General features: G+C 40.9%; 1 protein-coding gene across 4 annotated transcripts in view; it reads right to left on the bottom strand.

Annotated features, from left to right (window-relative positions):
* plekha7b (pleckstrin homology domain containing, family A member 7b) overlaps window positions 1-19,537 on the bottom strand; it is a 612,799-nt gene that overhangs the window by 87,413 nt on the left and 505,849 nt on the right. For all 4 annotated transcript variants that reach the window (XM_070899897.1, XM_070899898.1, XM_070899899.1 and 1 more), the window contains 4 exons: window positions 16,761-17,280; window positions 15,026-15,112; window positions 11,544-11,597; window positions 2,198-2,257 (listed from right to left, as the gene is read on the bottom strand). In XM_070899897.1, the coding sequence (XP_070755998.1) occupies window positions 2,198-2,257; window positions 11,544-11,597; window positions 15,026-15,112; window positions 16,761-17,280 (721 nt within the window). The remainder of the gene's footprint in view (window positions 1-2,197; window positions 2,258-11,543; window positions 11,598-15,025; window positions 15,113-16,760; window positions 17,281-19,537) is intronic.

Genomic DNA, 19,537 nt, shown 5'->3' with positions numbered 1-19,537 from the left:
TGTCCGCCATTGTTTATATGCAACCTTCAAGGCTGCTGACTGAGGGCCGCGTGGCTCTTTGTCGGCCAGCGCAGACACGATGGGCCGAAATGGCCTCCTTGTGCGCTGTAAATTTCTATAAACCATCTGACAAGGACTATCATTTTGCACGTAAGGGTGGGCTGAGCTCGATTTAGCTGTGATATCTCCCCTCCCACTTTCACAAGCCTGTGCCAGTTACCCAGGCAACAAGACACACTAACAGATGCAAAAGGGTTAATCATCATCACGGGTTGTTGCAGCTGTCCAGCAGGTAGTGATGCTGTCCCCTAACTGACCAAATAAAACCTAAAAAAAAATTTGGTAATATCAGTAATCTCATGAGGAATAAAGATCGGAGCAGACTCACTCAACATCCTCTTCCATATTTTGATGCATGTAAAGCACCTGGAGTACTGCGTGCAGTTTTGGTTACCTTACTTAAGGAAGGATATACTGGCTTTGGAGGGGGTACAGAGACGATTCACTAGGCTGATTCCGGAGATGAGGGGGTTACCTTATGATGATAGATTGAGTAGACTGGGTCTTTACTCGTTGGAGTTCAGAAGGATGAGGGGTGATCTTATAGAAACATTTAAAATCATGAAAGGGATAGACAAGATAGAGGCAGAGAGGTTGTTTCCACTGGTAGGGGAGGCTAGAACTAGGGGGCACAGCCTCAAAATACGGGGGAGCCAATTTAAAACCGAGTTGAGAAGGAATTTCTTCTCCCAGAGGGTTGTGAATCTGTGGAATTCTCTGCCCAAGGAAGCAGTTGAGGCTAGCTCATTGAATGTATTCAAGTCACAGATAGATAGATTTTTAACCAATCAGGGAATTAAGGGTTACGAGGAACGGGCGGGTAAGTGGAGCTGAGTCCACGGCCAGATCAACCATGATCTTGTTGAATGGCGGAGCAGGCTCGAGGGGCTAGATGGCCTACTCCTGTTCCTAATTCTTATGTTCTTATGTCAAAGATTGACCCTTGTACCTACATGACCATTTTCAATATCTGGGCTTTTGGTTGACTTAAAAATTTCTTTCCCAGCTGTATAAATGTAAGTTTTTTTTGTTCTTTCTCTCTTTCTTCCCTCCCTCCCTCTCTCTTTCTTTCTTTAGCAAACCCCTTTTGTTTTAAAACTTACCAAAAGAATAATGGAAGCCAAAAGGAAGAAAAGAAAATCAAGCTGAGAAGCAAATTAAAGGGGTTAAACTCCCAACAAGAAAATGGAAATGCAATTGAAAAAGAATCGAGAATAGGAGCAAGTGAGAAAATAGTGTTGACATGTGAGTAGCTTTAGAGTCTTTAAAATGTTCTAACTAAAATTGTTTTTTTTTTGTGCATTGGTTAATATTACCATACTAAAGCTGCTCCTGATATGAGAGTAGCCTTAATATTTGTGGTTTAATATCAAACTGACAATTTTCCGCATCCATGGTCTGGAAAAGCATGATCTATGCTTGCTGTCTCCTAATGATAATTCAGCCGAGACTGAACGTGCAGCAAGTGGACAAATCACAGAAGGAAAGTCAACAACTGCAGCATAGCATAGGCTCAAAAGGGCGCCAATACAGCACTCGCCGATGGAGAAAATGTTTTGACTGCAAAATACTCAGTTTTTTAATAACCTTTGTAAAATCCTATGATCCAGATCTCCATGTTAACTACATTTTTATCAGTTTTGCTTTAGCATACATATACCAATCTGAAATATATGATGCTAGCCACAGGTTCCGAATAAAGGCCCAATCTATTTAAACCCAGCCTGAATAGTGTAAAGGAACAAGGCAAGTCGAACTACAATTGCATTTGATTCAATCTCCCTGACGCACCAGTTGATAAATGTACTATTGGCCGTGATGGTAAAATATACAGATTAGGGATGTTCCAGCTTTAATCTCCCCATCTCTGCTGATATCAGCTGTAACCTCCCATCACCCCTGAGTGATGGAGAGACAAAAATTCAATCAGCCAGCATTCCTGCTCCAGTTCACTGTCTAGTGGATTCTGGAATAGATAGGATCAGCCTGTGAAATCCCTACAATCAAAAAGCTGGCCAGCATTCATTGTGTAGAATCACACAGGACAAAATGCTGGATAGCTTCCAGCTCTATGGAATCATGTGCCAGTATTGGTGCCTTCAGGAGAAAATTGGAGGAAAAAATACACGCAACTTACATCAGCATTGCTTTCTGCAATTTTAACTGGTTGCACAACACGCCTAACTGGACCCGTCACCTAGTACAAAAAGATCAAAGACAGAATGAAAACAGGTAGCAGAAAATGACAACAATGTTAGCCAATTAACTTTAGGTTGATTTGTCCCCCCCAAATAAAAAGTTTGCAGTTTAATATTTTATATACGTACAAAGTCATTTTATATTATATAAATAAAACTAGGATTGAATATTCAAACTTGTTTATTAAGTAGGTTCTAGTAACAGCAAAAGTAAAGCACAGATAGACCAAGTGAGGAATTATAAAAAAGGGACAGCAGAGTACTGAAAGTGTATTGCCAACAAAGTAATACCTCAGGATCAGATAAACCACACGTAAAGCTTTGAACCGAAGCTCAGAGAGTAACTATGATATGAACAAGTACTTCCTAAACAATGCCACTAACTCTTCTACACTGAAGTTTGTGATGAAGCATCAATGGGGCTGCTACAATTGTTCCCCGAGCTGGTGGGAGGCGGGGAAAGGTTTGGAGAATCAACCAGGGTTCCCACTCCTGATTATGCTCCACTGTCCCCTGTTGGAATGTGCATGTCTGTGACCATCTGATAAGGACCAGATATGGTACTGCAACCCACTGGGACTGAATTGCCCACCAGCATAAAATTCAGTAACATGGTGTTGTTGGTGTCAGCATGTTAACACCCTTGTTAGAGAAATGACACATCATTCCACCAAATGTTTGTCTGCCATTATTGCCAATTTCCAGTTTAGGGTTTAGGCTGATCATATGAAGAATGACCAGTTAGGAGGTAGCAACAGTCTGTTAGTATCTGTGGAATCATAGCCCAATATGACTCCAGTGCCTTTAGGAGGGGAGAATATTGGGAGTTTGTATTTCTCACATGCTGGCCATTCTCGTATAAGTATTTAATGAAGAACAGCAAAGGGTTACAACACAGATAGTAAGAGGTACTACATGGGAATATGTAAAGAAACTTGCAAGGGATATCAAAATCAATAAAGAAGTTTTACAGTAACATTCGGGGAAAAAGAAGTGGTCAGGAGCAATGTTGGCCCCTTAAAAACTCCAAGTAGTGATATTATCAATGACAACGGGGAAATGGCGGACATGTTGACTAACTGCTTTGCGTCAGTAGAAGACGAAAGCATGCCGGAAATCCCAAAGAAACAAATATTGAATCGGGGACAGGGACTCAATAAAATTAATATAAGTAAATTAATATAAAGAAGAAAGTAATGACACTAAAGAGTGACAAATTCCCAGGACCAGATGATTTCCATCACAGGGTATTAAAGGAAATAGGTGAGCACATAGCAGGTGCCCCAACTATAATCTTCAAAAGTTCTCTAGATTCAGGAACCGTCCCTTTACATTGTTAGAATCTATAGGATAGGGTGACTGAATACCTCAAAAATTTTCAGTTGATCAGACAGAGCCAGCATGGATTTGTGAAAGGTAGGTCATGCCCGACAAACCTGACTGAATTTTTTGAAGGTGACTAAAGTAGTGGACAGCGGAATGTCTATGAATGTTATTGATATGGACTTTCAGAAGGCATTTGATAAAGTCCCACATAAGAGACTTTTATCTGAAGTAGAAGCTCACGGAATTGAGCGCAAATTATTGACCTGGTTAGGAAATTGGCTAAACAGCAGGCGACAGACAGTAGGGATAATGCATAGGTATTCAAATTGGCAGGAGGTGACTACTGGTATCCCGCAGGGATCTGTATTGGGGCCTCAACTATTCACAATATTTATTAACGACTTAGATGATGGCATAGAAAGTCATATATCCAAATTTGCCAATGACATAAAGATAGGCGGCATTGTAGATGATAGCATAATATGACAAAGGGGTAATTGATAGATTAAGTGAGTGGGCAAAATTGTGGCAAATGGATTTCAATGTAAGCAAATATAAGGTCATCCAATTTGGACCTAAAAATGATAGAACTGAGTAATTTCTAAATGGTGAAAATCTAAAAACAGTGGAGGTCCAATGAGACTTGGGGGTTCAGGTACATAGATCATTAAAATATCAAGAACAGGTACAGAAAATAATCCAAACGGCTAATGGAATGCTTGCCTTTATATCAAGAGGACTAGAGTACAAGGGGGTAAGAGGCTATGTTGCATTCATTTTGTTTGGCTAACAAACACGGTGCGGTCACTATCTGTGTAACTGTGTCATCAGATTGTTGCAACAATCCACCAATAACAACCTCAAATCAACTGAATTACTATTCTCAACTATCCAACTTGATTAACATAAGTGGACTGCAATGAATAAGGAATGGCACCTCTTGATCCCTAACACATACTCCAAATTTTATACCAACTATACCTTTATGCTCAACTATTACAATTTTGATCACACAAACACAATTTTTTAATGGTACACAATAAAATGCTGGACTTTGCCATGACAAAGCACGCTTTATGTTGCTTAAATTGCCTTCCTTAAAGGGGCAATATCTTCAAGAAAAAAGCGTTCATCATATGGTGTGGGTTTGGGTGTGTGTGCAAGTGCATGTGCATACATATAAACTACACGTTATTTTCATCAGGATGGTATCATGCACAAGGTATACAATGTTGCATTTCAACTCAATTTATATGGTATTTATTTGGAAACAAACAGGAAAAAAGCAGCTTTTGCCAAATTTTTTTTTACCATGAAATCAAACACACACTCACACAAGGTATAAATGAACACAATTAGTTAATAAGATCTTGAACATTACAAAGTAAACCCAGCCTTGCAGCCTGCAATGGAAGATCAATCTTTAAAAATAATATTTTAATTTCACAGAAGTGACAGAACAGACCAAATCAGTGAGAAAGGGATCACGCTGATTTCTAAACATTGAATACAAAACCATGGTGGAAAGCAAGCTGCTGATGAAATAGCCACATGATTTTTTTTGTTTTAATTTCAGCTGGAACTAGCAGCCTTACTTGGAGACTGGGTCGAAACCTTGGTGTGATTTTCGTTACCATTCTGTGAACCATGTTGATCAAAGGTACATTAGATTTCATCTGTTCCAAACAGAAGAGGAATACATTTCATTACAATACTGGGGATTTCTTCCTTGTAATCATATAAAGTCACAAAAGCGAATTGTCACAATCCCATTCAATGCTTCAAAATATGATGAACTAATCACACCATTCCGTAAATAGGCCTCATAATATTCATCAACGGTCCTCAACCAAATACATCAATAAAATGGGTCATTCATCTCATTACTGGTGCAGAATGGCTGTTTCATTTGCTTAATTAAAACAGTCGATGCATTTCAGAAGTAAATGTTTGCGCTAAGCACTTTGAGACATTTTGACATAAGTTGTTCTATAAAGGCAAGTCAGATTATTATTGTTTGGATCCCAGCCAGATGTGCAAAACTGCTGCAGTGCTATCACAGAATCTGCCACCAGGGGGTACCTCTAGCCCATGGTACACAACAATAAGGGGGAGATGGAATCGCAAGAATTTTTAAATCAGATACCATTGATTCTCAGTCTGAATCGGAGAGCAAAGCTTCCTCCAGGATCTTCGACAGCATCACTGATGGTCATGAGTTCATATCACACTGAGCCCAAACAATGGTCGCGACACATTCCCAGTGTCCAGGTTTAAACCTTTTACTGGAACTTATGCTGGGGAAATACAAGTACCTGTAATAATTTTAAAGGTACTACAAAAATAACTTTTTGTTTACTGAGTTAATAAAAACACAAAATATAGAAGAACATTGACAATTTAAAAATTAAAGTTACACTGATAAATTGCAGTGAACTTTTTAAATTATACTGTCAGGATACGGGACTTTTATTCAAAGGCAATGTTCCAATATTGAAAATGCTTGAACCTACTCCTTACAGCATATGGCTGAAGTTACTGCACTCATCTCTTGTTCTATAAATCCTCTCTCAGAATGAGTTTGTGATTGGACAATGCAAAGAGTTAAGATCAAATGCATGAAATGAGTGTATAGGGCTGTCGAGGGCAGTAGGGCACACCCTATCTGCCACATTAAAAATATATATATTTAGTACTTTAAATTTTCCGGCTTTATAATTTTATTAAATGATCAATTATGTGCCTGAATGTGAAAAACTATTTACTTTTAATATTTTGGGCTTCAGAAGTGTGAAGTGATTTATTTTGGTAGGAAGAATGAGGAGAGGCAATATAAACTAAATGGTACAATTTTAAAAGGAGGTGCAGGATCAGAGAGACCTGGGGTGTACATACACAAGTCTTTGAAGGTGGCAAGACAGATTGAGAAGGCTGTTAAGAAGGTATATGGGAATCTTGGCTTTATAAATAGATGCATAGAGTATAAAAGCAAGGACGTTAAGACTTTATAAATCATTGGTTCGGCCCCAGCTGGAAAATTGTGGCCAATTCTGAGCACCACACTTGAGGAAGGATGTCAAGGCCTTGGAGAGGGAGCAGAGGAGATTTACTGGAATGGTACAAGGGGTGAACGACATCAGTTACGTGGAGAGACTAGAGGAACTGGGGTTGTTCTTCTTAGAGCAGAGAAAGTTAAGGGGGGATTTGAGAGAGGTGCTCACAATCTTGAAGGGTTTTGATCGAGTAAATAAGGAAAAACGATTTCCAGTGGCAGAAGGGTCAGCAGCCAGAGGACACAGATTTAAGGTAATTGGCAAAAGAACCAGAATGCAACATGAGGAAAAGTTTTTTTTAACGCAGCGAGTTGTTATGATCTGAAATGTTCTCATCTGGTGGAAGCAGATTCAATAATATCTCTCATAAGGGAATTGGATAAATACTTGAAAAGGAAAAATTTGCTTTGCTATGGGGAAAGAGCAGGGGAATGGGACTAATTGGATAGTGCTTTCATTGAGCCGGCACAGACTATCATTCCATGCTTAATTTGTATGAAATGCTGTAGGTCTATTAATTTGAGATAGTAAATTGTTTATTTTAACTCGGTTAACACCATCAAATTAACGGAGACAGGAATTCCATGCCAACAGTGTGATTTCAGTACCCCCAAACCCCCTTTCTGTGTTTCCAGAAGTAGTCAGGTTATTCTATTTTCACAGATTTTCATTTCCAAGGTAACTAACATTAAAACAGAAATGTCACATTTATTGTTATTTATTTAACATTTTCAGCAATTCACAAGCTAATCTGAAAGCATCTTGCATTTACACAAAGCATTAGCCACATAAAACAGAATGACAGTGCCCACAACACGACACAAAAAAAAACATATTTTAAAGACACAACAATGGAGGAACGCACGACACAAAAATGGCAGCCCAAACAGAAATCACAAACAATTCATGAAAGAGTATCTAAAAGCACTGACAAGTACCAACATATCCAGAAACCAATCTGACCTACACCCTACAGCAAAGTACAAGTATAAGAAAACAGCACAAGTCAGCTTGTTTCAGCAGTAACAAGACTCAATTGTGTGGGAGATCAATTTACTCTTGCAGTTCCCATATTCAAGCAGATGTTCGGCAATTCCCTGGATAAGTCCTGTTTTTAAAGAAATCTCCAATTTTCTCTTCTATGTCCTAATCACAAAGACATAGATTCCTATGGGGTGCTGCTCACCCTCGAATACCTTGTCAAATGGCCAAGAGCTTCACGTGAGATCAGTAGGCTATTTGATCTGGATAGACTATCCGAGCCCAATTCTATCTGGCATGCACACGCACAAACTTCCAGAAGGAGTCACTGCAGAGCATTCAGCAGGTACCATGGCTGACTTCACCTGCTCTAAACTACAGCCAATTGCAGCATCTCCACAGTTGCCTTGGTTGTGATCAGCTAACTCAGTGTAGCCCAGGACAATTCCTGTTCTGAAGTTTCATTGACAAGTAACCTTTGTTACATCGGAGCAGATCTCTAATAGGATCCAGTTACATAACAAGTCTTTTGAAAGCAAACTTACTTTTTAAGTGACAAATGTAAAGGCAGCATGAACACTTTTTGTACATTAACACGATACTCAGATAAGTAGTCCACTACAAACTATAGAAGCTATAAATATAAGATAGCCACATATAAATCCAATAGGAAATTCAGGAGAAACTTCTTTGCCCAAAGAGTATGGAACATGCTACCACAAGTAGTTTCACAAATAGCAAAAATGCATTTTAGGGGAAGCTGGATAAGCACACGAGGGAGAAAGGAATAGAAGGATAAGCTGATAGGGTTAAATGAAGAGGGGAGGGAGGAGGCTCGTGGAGCATAAATGCCAGCTGAATGACCTGTTGCTGTGCTGTAAACGCCATGTAATAAGTCCATGATTATGCTGAAAGTCACTGGCAATTAGACCAGAATACCATTCACAGTGGAACAGTGTAATCACGAATACAAAGGACAAACAGGTAAACAGCAAAGAGCTAAAGACATGTAATGGGAGAGAGCAACCTCCGAATCATGTGAAATCTTGTATTAACCAGTCCACCAAAACAATTATCTGCTTAACAATGAATACCAAGGCAGTCATGGATATCCTCGGCTATATTAATGTCCATTTTTTAGTTAAACTTTTGGATGTTTAAGTTGTAGTGCTGTAAAGACACAAGACAATTTTCTGAATGATGCTCCTGGTGAGGTGCCCCATTTGCAGGGTACGATTATTAGGAAATCTCGAGCATACTCTGTTCATGATTTTCTGTTCAAGTGGGTGTTGCCAATTTCCTGATACGCACTCCCAGCAGACGCAGAACTGCACCAGGAGCGGGAATTCAGAAAATCAGCTTCTTGAAGCCAAAAGGAAATAAACCAGTAGCACTTACTGCAAAAAGTGTACATACTAAGGACAAAAAATATAACATGATGTTATTTTTCATAGAATATAGTATTCTTTACGTCATTTAATGTAGCCTTTACTATATAAACCATTTAAGCTGACTGTCACATGGGTCTATCTAGATCAGTTAGCGCAGTGTGTATGATCATTTGGAAAAGTATCACCTATTCCCAGTACTCTTCTACATTTTAACTAATGGGTTAAATCTGTCTTGTACAACAGGTGCCTTGTTGTACTTTTAAAAAAAAAGGTGGTAACATATAGAAAGGGTGGAGGCAGATTGATTTATTCTCTTCAAGGAACTAATTTGTTGTTTGTTGTCAAGGAACACCAGATGCACAGATTTAAAGGCGATGGAGAAAAATCTCATCATGGTAGGTTTCAATGGAAGTATTCCCCTTTCCTGTCTATAGAAGGTGAGGGTGGGATATCATTCCGGCTAGAGTCATTGGTCGGGGCCATTATCTCGGCATGGTGGGCCCCTGGGATGATTCCTGCCAGGAAGTGGGAGCTGATTAGTAGCTCCCAGGAAAAGGCGGCTGATTTTCTGAGTTCACAGTCTTGGCACGGAGCCTTGCCCACTGGGAGTGCGCATCAGGAATTCATCAAAAACCACTTGGAATGGAAAATCCAGGTGTTGTTGCAGCTGGACCATCAGGACAGCAGCAGAGAGGTTGTAGGCCAGGTTAAAGGTGCCGCAGGGCCCGGAAAACTTCAGCCAATTATTTTTTGAAGGCCTCAGCTGAATGAGGTCTCCAGCAGGTAAGTGAACAGGGCAAAATGGAGGGAGAGGAGATCCGATTTGAGGAGGATTAACGGCAGATAATTCAACTTCTGACTGAAAGACATTCCTTAATATGCGTTGTTTGGAGAAAGTATGCAATAAAACCATTCTCTCTACAACACTGGAACTCATTGCCCGAGAAGGTGGTAGAGGTAGAAACCCTCATCGCATTTAAAAAATACTTGGATATGCACTTGAAGATCCGTATCTACAAGGCTATGGATGAGGAGCTGGAAAATGGGATTCGGCTGGATAGCCCTTTTTCGGATAGGATGGGGCAAATGGCCTCCTTCTGTGCCGTAAATTTCTATGATTCTATGTAGTTGCCCCGACAAGTCAGATTCTATCCTGCAACCAGGCTAATCAAAAAATGCCAGCCAATCATATTTCAGGATTTTGTGTCATTTTTGCAGAAAAAGGATTTGGAAGATAGATCTGCAAGATCAGGGTTGGAAAGTCAATGGAACTGATAATGAAGGAAGAAATTGTACAGGTCCTGGGATGAGATTTTGAGAGTTTGATAGAGAACAATTCTGCTTTTGCTGACTAAGGTAAATGGAATATTCTAGAACTACATTTTGAAACTCCCAAATGTGTCTAGTTGAGATGGATTGACGAAACACCCATATTTTTAAAAGTAACATAAGTGACCTTTGCACATCAATTTTGAACAGAGACTTTGATGGTGGGAAGTAACATTTCATGTCATGGTAATCAACTTTGAGTTCAGAGTTATAGTAATCAGAAGGAAATTGAATTTCGGCTGGAGATACTCCAACGTTACTACAATGCTGCAAAATGCAAGTTCTGACAGCAGAGCGTCAGTAATTTGAGATTGGTTAGTGGCACTTTGAAAATTACAGCAATCAGAAGAAATTCACAAATAAAACTGGTGCAGCTGAATTTAATGTTACCATACCGAACTGTGGAAAAGAAAAACAGTGCTTAATGGTAGGAGCTAAAGCAGCCTCAAAAAAATTGTAAACTACAAAGCAGTTAAACAGACATTGCGTTCAATATAAATTCAGTCTTTCATAATCTTTCCCAACACAGCTGCTGCAGAAGTAGAAAACTGACATCACCACAATGGTATACTCTTACTCTAAACTAATGAGATTTCAATTAAGTCCGAATGTCAGCTCATTAACTTAGGAACAAATGCGAGTTGCCAGAATTTAGTAGTTTTGTGTCAAGATGAAAGGTCATTTCATACATGGTTAGAGCAATTAAATTATGATTACCAACTTCCATGAGCATTTTCTCGTACAATTAACTCAAATGTATTCCCCGTTTGCTATCATCTACTTGACATTAGTCATGACATGACTGTGATTCAGTTGGAAATTGTGGGCAAACAATCTGATTTCAGTTATCAAATGTACTGAGTTACTAGAAGCTGAGCCTCAAACACAATATTTACTTGAAATCCTGCATTACTCAACAGTGATGAGGAAAATATTGCACCTCACGAGACTATATAGGCCTTACCTCTGAAACAAGTACTGTATTAAAACAAAATACGCAAGTTGATAACATATATGAAATAACTACATTCTTGGGCAAATCTTGACCTTCATCCAACTCACTGAATGGCAGCAAGTGTGGGAATCCAAATAGAGAGAGTGCACAAGAGGAACATAGGAAACCACAGGAATAATAGAAGAATGAAAATAGGGAGGCAGAGAAACAGAGACAGAAGAGGAGGGAGGCAACAATTGCCGAGTCCCACCTTTAGATCTAGGTACTCCAGGTTCTTCTTCAGTTGCATGTATGTGTCGTCAGCCTGACGTTGCAGATGAGAGAATGAACAAGCAAAATCAAAATGAATAATTTTAATCAATATCACACAAATTCCTTTTTATACCCTCAGCTTTCACCATTTCATTGGGAAAAATAAATTCTACTGCATAATGCACCTCCAGAACTTTGAACAGAATAGCTTCTTGTGCACAGGTCTCTTGGCCAGAGTCAATGTTTTCATAGTTACAGTACTGATTCATTAAATTTATTTCAAATGTTCCTTTAAAGAAAAAAAGCTTTAAAGTTGTTGAAAGTACAAAGTTCTGGATTTCTGCTATTCACAAGCAGGCTTGTACACAAATACATCAATGCTATGCACACTTTCAACAGCCTCTGTACCAAAGGTTTGAGAATAAACAAAATGGCGTGTTGTAAAAAAAATGTAGCATAGCTGGTTCTGATCTGTTCTTTCATAAGAAAAATAACAATCCAAGGTTCATATAGTAACATGCACGGTCTGGACAGTCGGGGGGGAACGCAGATGACCATGTTGCATATTATACTTTAGTTAAAGAAATCTAGCATCACTTTAAAAAAAAACAGAATATTTGAGTGCAATAGGTTTAATATTTGATCGCCACATAGAAAGAAATAATGAGATATAAATGATCAAACAGCCATTGAATGCAAAAATTAGATTTGATCGGAAAACGCATTTTTCCGGCCAACGTCCTGGCAAAATAAAATGTATTTAAAACAGTTAACAACAATAATCATTTTTATAAATTCACAGAAAATTTTTTTTAAATATTGGTCTGCAAAATTAGATCATTCATGGGCAAACTTTAAGATTAATTTAACAGCATTACCAGAGTATGAAGAGTCATTTATCTCCACTTGCAGGATAATTTGGGTTCAAGTTTAGGCAAGAGAATTTTATGATCGATAACAGATTGCGCGTCTCAGAAAGAGACAGTGCAAATATCTGGATTTTTTGCCGACGCCCACTCGAACTGCTCCAATTTTTACCCTGGTCTCTGAAGATACTAACTCCTACTGGGGCATGGTGCCATGAGCACTGGCTGCCCTCTGATTCCTCATCTATTTGGTTATTTTCCATGCGTGAACCTAGACAGTGTGTGTTGGTAGAGAATGATCCTTTCCTCACTAGCAGCAGTAATCATTGGCTACCGATCACGAGTTGCAAACCTGACTGATTTTTCACTTGCCATCGAGGAGTTCTAGATTTTGGTTTAAACTAAATTTCCTAATGAAGCCAGTTACAATCAAATACTCTGTTGCAATACATTTAGAAAAGCTGTGTTAATGATGCAAATTTTGTGGGAATACAGTTTATAAACATTCAAACATACTGTTGATAGCATCTGAGCAATGACCTAACCTGATGCTCAATGGCGATAAATGTTAGAAGCTGGATTTGCTGGCTTTGGTTTATAAAGGTGAACATTTAAAATAAAATGAATGTACAGCCACACAAAGCGTAAGACAAGTAACCTCAAAGCATTCTGGGACAAACAACTACATCAGGTGACATATGCGAGCCAATCAGCAGCTGACCTGATGGTTGGATTGACTCAGCTTGTTTAGTTGCAACTGGGTAAGTGTATGATTTCGAACATTAGCCAGCTTGGATTGATGCCTCCGTAATCGGATGAGAAGTAAAGTTAGTTCTTCTGGCTGCAGGTAATATAGTTGGTCATAAAGGGAGGTATTAGCAATTAGAACATGTAACTCAAACCCTGAGGCACCTATACCTAGATATGAGTACATGACAATCAAGACCTAACCAGAAGAGTAAATAATAGTCAAGTAATTAACTTTGTTAACATTTACATGTAAAAGACATTAAAGAAAAAGAAAGGAATGATGCTGAAACCCCCAATGAAGGGATGTACATGACGTTATCTTGCTTTTTAGAAACAGGCTATGAAGCAGCACCAAGCATTATTAATTTAGCTTGAAATCATTTATCTTGTCTGAACAATACACGATGTATAAATTTCAAATCTCCTCGGAAGTTCAGTAAGGATGGTGTATTTCACAATTTTGGACAACATTCCCATTCTCAAATTCCAAATGAATTTGGCTGAACTTGGGACAGGTTTCTTCAGGGTCAACAAAATCAAACACAGCAGGTAATAAATACATCATCCCATGCATAAACTGAGCTATTTACTGATTTGAACCCCACAGAGCTAGTCAGTTCAGAATCTACTGGACTGAAATTCAGCAAGGCTATGCTGTGAACAATGCACCAGGAAAATAAAATAGGGGCAGCTTCATCTGAACTAGGATTTCAAAGTTTTTTTAAATTCGAGAATGACTAAGTTAATTGCGATAAAACAGGGCATGTTGCATGAAAATAATTAATTGTTTATATGTGTATATGCATATAGAGTAGTGCGATTCTGTCACAATGCATTATACTGGTCTATTAATTTTGTATTAAAGATCTACAAAAAACAGAAAGAGATTTGTTTTGTTGTGCCTGTTGAGTAAACATACATTTGCCATTGTAAAGTTTAATACTTTTCTCAGTCTAACAGCACAGTGACAAATGATTGGGAGTTTATATATAAAGCTATCCAATTTCAAAAAGCATACATGAGACACTACATGCGGACCTTGACAAAGTCTCAGTGAATAGCACAATGCCAATTATTGAGATCTAGGTGAAGAGCATTGTGGCTAATTAACGAGTCCTACATACAAAGCATGTTTGAGTCATTTTACCAAAGTTTCCAATGCATTTGTAAACTGCGCAAACCAGTCTTCCCACCCACCCTTTCCTTCAACGACTGTCTGTCCCACCTGTGACAGATACTGTAATTCCCAAATTGGACTGTTCAGTCACCTAAGAACTCAAGTTTAGAGTGGAAGCAAGTCTTCCTCGATTTCGAGGGACTTCCTATGATGAAACTCATCTGCATCAACTGTGATTAATACTGCTCAATTCTGAGTCACTGAAATATCTCAAATCACCTCAATGCCAGTACAAAATATTTGATATTTTTTAATGGCTAGAATAGTAGAAAAAGGGCTATCTCAAAATATCAGCAGAAACATCCAGTCCTCCACATCTCAATTTATCCTCTCTCACTGAAAATAACATAATTGTTCTACTCTTGTGTGAATATCTAATTCTCTGCTCCATAATAAATATGCAAGTGATTTTTCTAAATGTTCATTTTGATGAGTATGAAACCATATAGACCTGAGTGGGAGCTATAATTGGAAAATATATGCAATTTCACATTAGACAATATTGAGTACTGATGTTTCTACCAATACCTACCAAGCAGTTCAATGATGGTAATATAAAGTACAGAGGTCAATTATTTAAATCCTCCCTCTGCAATTTTGTAATGCAATTATAATAATGGGCATACCTTCATAATAATTTTGTAATACAATTATAAAAAATAGACATATCTTCATAATTGAACTTACTGTCTTTCCATACAAGCTGGGGGCGCTGACAGTATGTGTCATGTAACCCATGGGAGGCATAGAGCGCCTGTCAATGTGTGCTGAACTCTGCCAGAAAATACAGAACACTGTAAGCGACAAGTTTACATGGTTCCATTGCACATTAATAGAAAAATCAGTTAAACGATGGACGAAACAAACCGATGTACCAGGAGACTGTGCTCGACAGTGATACACTCGTGATAAAACAGCCAGCTCATGTTTGCTATCTCGGCTGACACTCAAAGAATGAGTGTTGGATGAGGTATTGGAAAGTGGCCAGTGCCCATGCAGGCATTGTTCAGAGTGAGTTATCACATTCGGGAAAGGATTTGAGAAAATAAAGGCCTAGATTTTGTGGAGGTAATGACGGAAAAACGATCAGCAGTTGCTGCCATTACTCCTCTGAAACTGAGCCGAACTTCAGGACTTAGCGCATGCGCAGATAAACGTAGAGATTCTGAAGTTGCGGCCAGTCATTCCCTGCTCCGCCACACGCTGGGCTGTGGAACACCCCACAGCCGACAATCACTCGAATTGAAAAACACCGAGGGGCCAGAATTGCCCCTTCTGATAAGGCCTCTGGCTGTCTGAAAGCAGCGGCCACAGGGTGGCACGGAATGGCTGCTGACTCTCCGCGGTGGGGCCGCCATTTTGGAAATTGCCCTCTTTCACTTTTGGAGTGGTGTCCGGCACTGCTCCACGCGTTTTCCCGCCGTGGAGTGAGCATGCCGATCCCTTACCGACCGGCGGGGACCCCCTCGGGAAATTGCTCCTTTTCCTGTCGGTACACTCTCTGTGGCATGGCAGCCCGGTCGCCCGTAAAGGGGAGGGCACACTGCCGGGCCGCCATGTTATTTTTTTTTTTGTCGGCCAACTGCCAGGTTGGTCCGACAATTATGGCCGCAGGCTCAGCCGGGTCGCCAACAGACAGCCTGGCATTCTCTCTCGTGTGCCAGGCCCCTGGCCCGGCCAAAACCCTCCCTGGTGGCCGAGTGTTTGCCACAAAAGTGGCTGCAGAGTTCACAGCGGCCCTCCCTTTTAACTGAAGGGGAGCGACGTTGTGATGCGCCAGCGCGATGACGTCACCAGCCCGGCGGTGATGACTGACAGCCTCGGATACTCCGCCCTGCCCCCACTTCCGCCCCACGATGGACGGCCACTCCACTCCAGCCCCACTCCAAAAAATCCCAAAAGTGCTGAATACATGGGGCAGCCAGAACAAATCAAAACCAGTTGGTGCGCATCGGTGAGCAAATTCTGCCCCTTCTTTTTTGCTCTAATATCACTGTTAAACACCCCTTAAAAAGTTAGGGTTCATTGAATTAGTTGTAACTGGGGTTTTATCGGCATATTAACTGAACAACCGTTCTGGCCCTGAAAAACTAATTTTATATTTGTGGAATGTCAAATTTCTCCATTATGATAAAAGTTATTAGATTTAAAAAATAAAAATCTTTTTTTGAAGTTTGTTTATGATATTTCAGCTTCTACATTAACCCCATTTGCTCTCTGGACACTTTCCAACCAGGATCAATGATCAGTAATTAGAACTGTGACTGATTTCGGCTGCAGTCAGACCTCTGTCAACTCGAGCTCAGCACAGAAAAGAGGATCAAGTCTGGTTTGTGGGATTACATACATCATCCTACTAATTACTGCATATATAGGAAAAAGCCTGGTCTGTTTATAAACCGTGTTTAACCTCAGATTTTACCTTTGTCAAAGGGCCACGGGCTCTTCTCGGAGACCCGGTTAACAAAATCTCAAATGGCCTTTCTTCCAAGGGCTTGACAGTGACCCTTTCTGCAGGAGTGTGGGGTCTTCGAGGTGAATGGGCTTTTGGAGGTCCTGGTGGTGGGATATCTGAGGGAGATGGAGGGACAGAGATTGAGCGAGGAACATCGAAGGCAGATTTTGATAATCCAGAGTCAAAGTCTGTGGCATGTGAGGGGTAGAGTGGAGCAGTTGGACTGCCATGCTTAAACTGCTGCCTCTGTTGCCATTCGTACAGCTGCCATACAGTGCCCTCTTTAGTGGCCTTGCGATCTTCATTCGACATTTTAAAGTGGACAACACGGTCCTGGGCATACTTGTAGTCACTTGGTAGGTTACGATTCGCGGGAGGGGAGCTTTCCGAAGGTTGCCCGATATTCTTTGGCAGAGTTTGGTAACTCTCTGGGTAAGGCTGAGGTTGACTTGGTGTCCGATGTGGAAGAGTCTGGGTAGATGCAAGGCTGAAGAAAGAAAAAAAGAAGAAGAAATGGCAAGTCATGAATGCGGCACAGAATTTCTGAAATAGGCATAGAAAATGTTTCCATTTTTTAGGAAATGTAATGATTTCCTCCCTCAACCAACATGACAAAAAGGGTTAATTGGGGGCTGAAATTCCTCCCCCCACCCCCACTTAAAGGCCAATTACTGCCTCTAGGAGGCGGTAATGGGTGGTAAGGCATTTCTGACAGGGGTAGGTGAATGGGCCGGCCCATCCAAAATTACCCCGAGCCGGGGGTGGTGGAAACCCGGCCCGTGTTCTCACCTCTTCGGGCACGCATTGACACCTTATTGCCCGACGGCGACTGAGATGAGGAGAAACTTTTTCACCCAGAGAATTGTGAACCCGTGGAATTCTCTACCACAGAAAGTTGTTGAGACCAGTTCGTTGGATATATGCAAAAGGGAGTTAGATGTGGCCGTTAGGGCTAAAGGGATCAGGGGGCTATGGAGAGAAAGCAAGAATGGGGTAATGAGGTTGCGTGATCAGCTATGATCATATTGAATGGTGGTGCAGGCTCGAAGGGCCGAATGGTCTGCTCCGGCACCTATTTTCTATGTTTCTATGTTTCTACCCCACGAGGGAAATTGCCCCACAGGAGTTGAGTCGCTCATTGCCCCCAACAGGTTTTCCCGGCGGGAAGCTGCCAGTGGCTGGCCGGCGCATCTGCCCTTAAAGGGGAAGGCGCGTCGTTGTGACCGCCATTTAATTTTAATTGTCAGCCGACTCTGAAGTTGGCCCGACAATGGCGGCCATGGAGGTTCGGCTGGGCAGTCAGCCTGCACCCCCTCTTGGGTGCCGGGCCACTGGCACGGCCTAAGCCCCCCCCTAGTGGCCCAGTGGGCACTATTAAAGTGGCATCAGAGCTCGCAGCAGCCCTCTCCTTTAACTGAAGGGGAGGGACGTTGCTATGCGTCGCACTGACATGCTCAGCATTCCGCCACGCTCCTGATGCGCTTCCGGCCCTCAGCCGCCGGAAAACACCCACCGGCAATTTTCAAAAGTTAAAGAGAACAATTTCCCTTTATTCTCTGCCCCATGGATTCGGGTGGAGAATATTCATTTAATTCAAATCATCCGCCCCAAACGGGGCGGAGAGAAATTTCGGCCCCTTGGTCTTTCATCTCATTGGGGTTTGTTGGATTTTGTTGTGTATAGAACAGTTGCCACATATGCCGACATAAACAATTCTAAATAATTAACTGTAGGTCCAGTGCTTGAGAGACATTTGAGAGTTATGATATTTGCTATGGAAACATTACATCTGGTCAATTCTACAAATCAATTTTTTGGTTTTACCACCTTGGCGTCAGCTCCGTGGTATCTTGGATAAATGTACCACAGGGTGCAGTACTGAAGACTCGAAGATCCCAGCTTCAAACTCTGCAAGGCAACAATTGAGGGTGCTACAACTAGCATTAGTACCCCTCGGGAAAACAAAACCAGCTCGGATTTCTGCCCCCAATTGTAACCCATGGAAAGTGTCCATGCATGAATATCAAGCGAGGATATGACTGAGCTTGTTTGCCATGCCTTGCAGAGTCAAACAGTCTGCCCACATTCACTGTAAATGTTGGGACTGTACCCGAACACACGTCAGTGCCTTTGGGAAAAAGGCTAGAAAATTGAGGAATAACTAGCGGCTTAGCAGAAGATAACCACTATTTTTGATTTACCATTTCTCTCCTACTCTTACAACCTTGATGGTGACCTGAAAGCTGACTCGTGTTTCACCCAAGTCTCTCAATTTATGAGGAACTTCCTGAATTCTTCTAATTACAAACACCAGTATCACAGTTCGGTGATAGTATTAACTGTGCAGAATTGCTCTCCATGATCACTTACAGATGTGAAGAAGAAACATATCCTCTTCCATTAAAAAATTCTGTAAATATTTCATTCTGTTTTCTTTGTCATTTAAAATGTAAATATCACCTCTGCTCCTTTACGCTTTCCCACCTGAGCAAACCTTTCCCCAGCCTCCCTCTGCCCGAGTCTTGAACCTGCACTTTAAAAATTTCTTTCCAGTCTCCCATCACTCAGAGCTCCTCTCCTTTCCCCACCCCTTCCCCTCTCCCCCAGAGCTCCTCTCCCCACTCTGGACATCGAACTTTCTCCACAGGGAGGAAAGCGTGGGTGAGGCTGCAGTCCTGTGGCGAGGCACATGGACATTTGGAACCTCCAGTGAACCGATGCAGCCACAACGTCGGGTACGCATG

This window comes from Pristiophorus japonicus, chromosome 14 (genome assembly GCF_044704955.1).
Source record: "Pristiophorus japonicus isolate sPriJap1 chromosome 14, sPriJap1.hap1, whole genome shotgun sequence".
NCBI lineage: Eukaryota > Metazoa > Chordata > Chondrichthyes > Pristiophoridae > Pristiophorus > Pristiophorus japonicus.
Note: the sequence above shows the minus strand (reverse complement) of the source record. Positions and strands in the feature narration are given on the sequence as shown.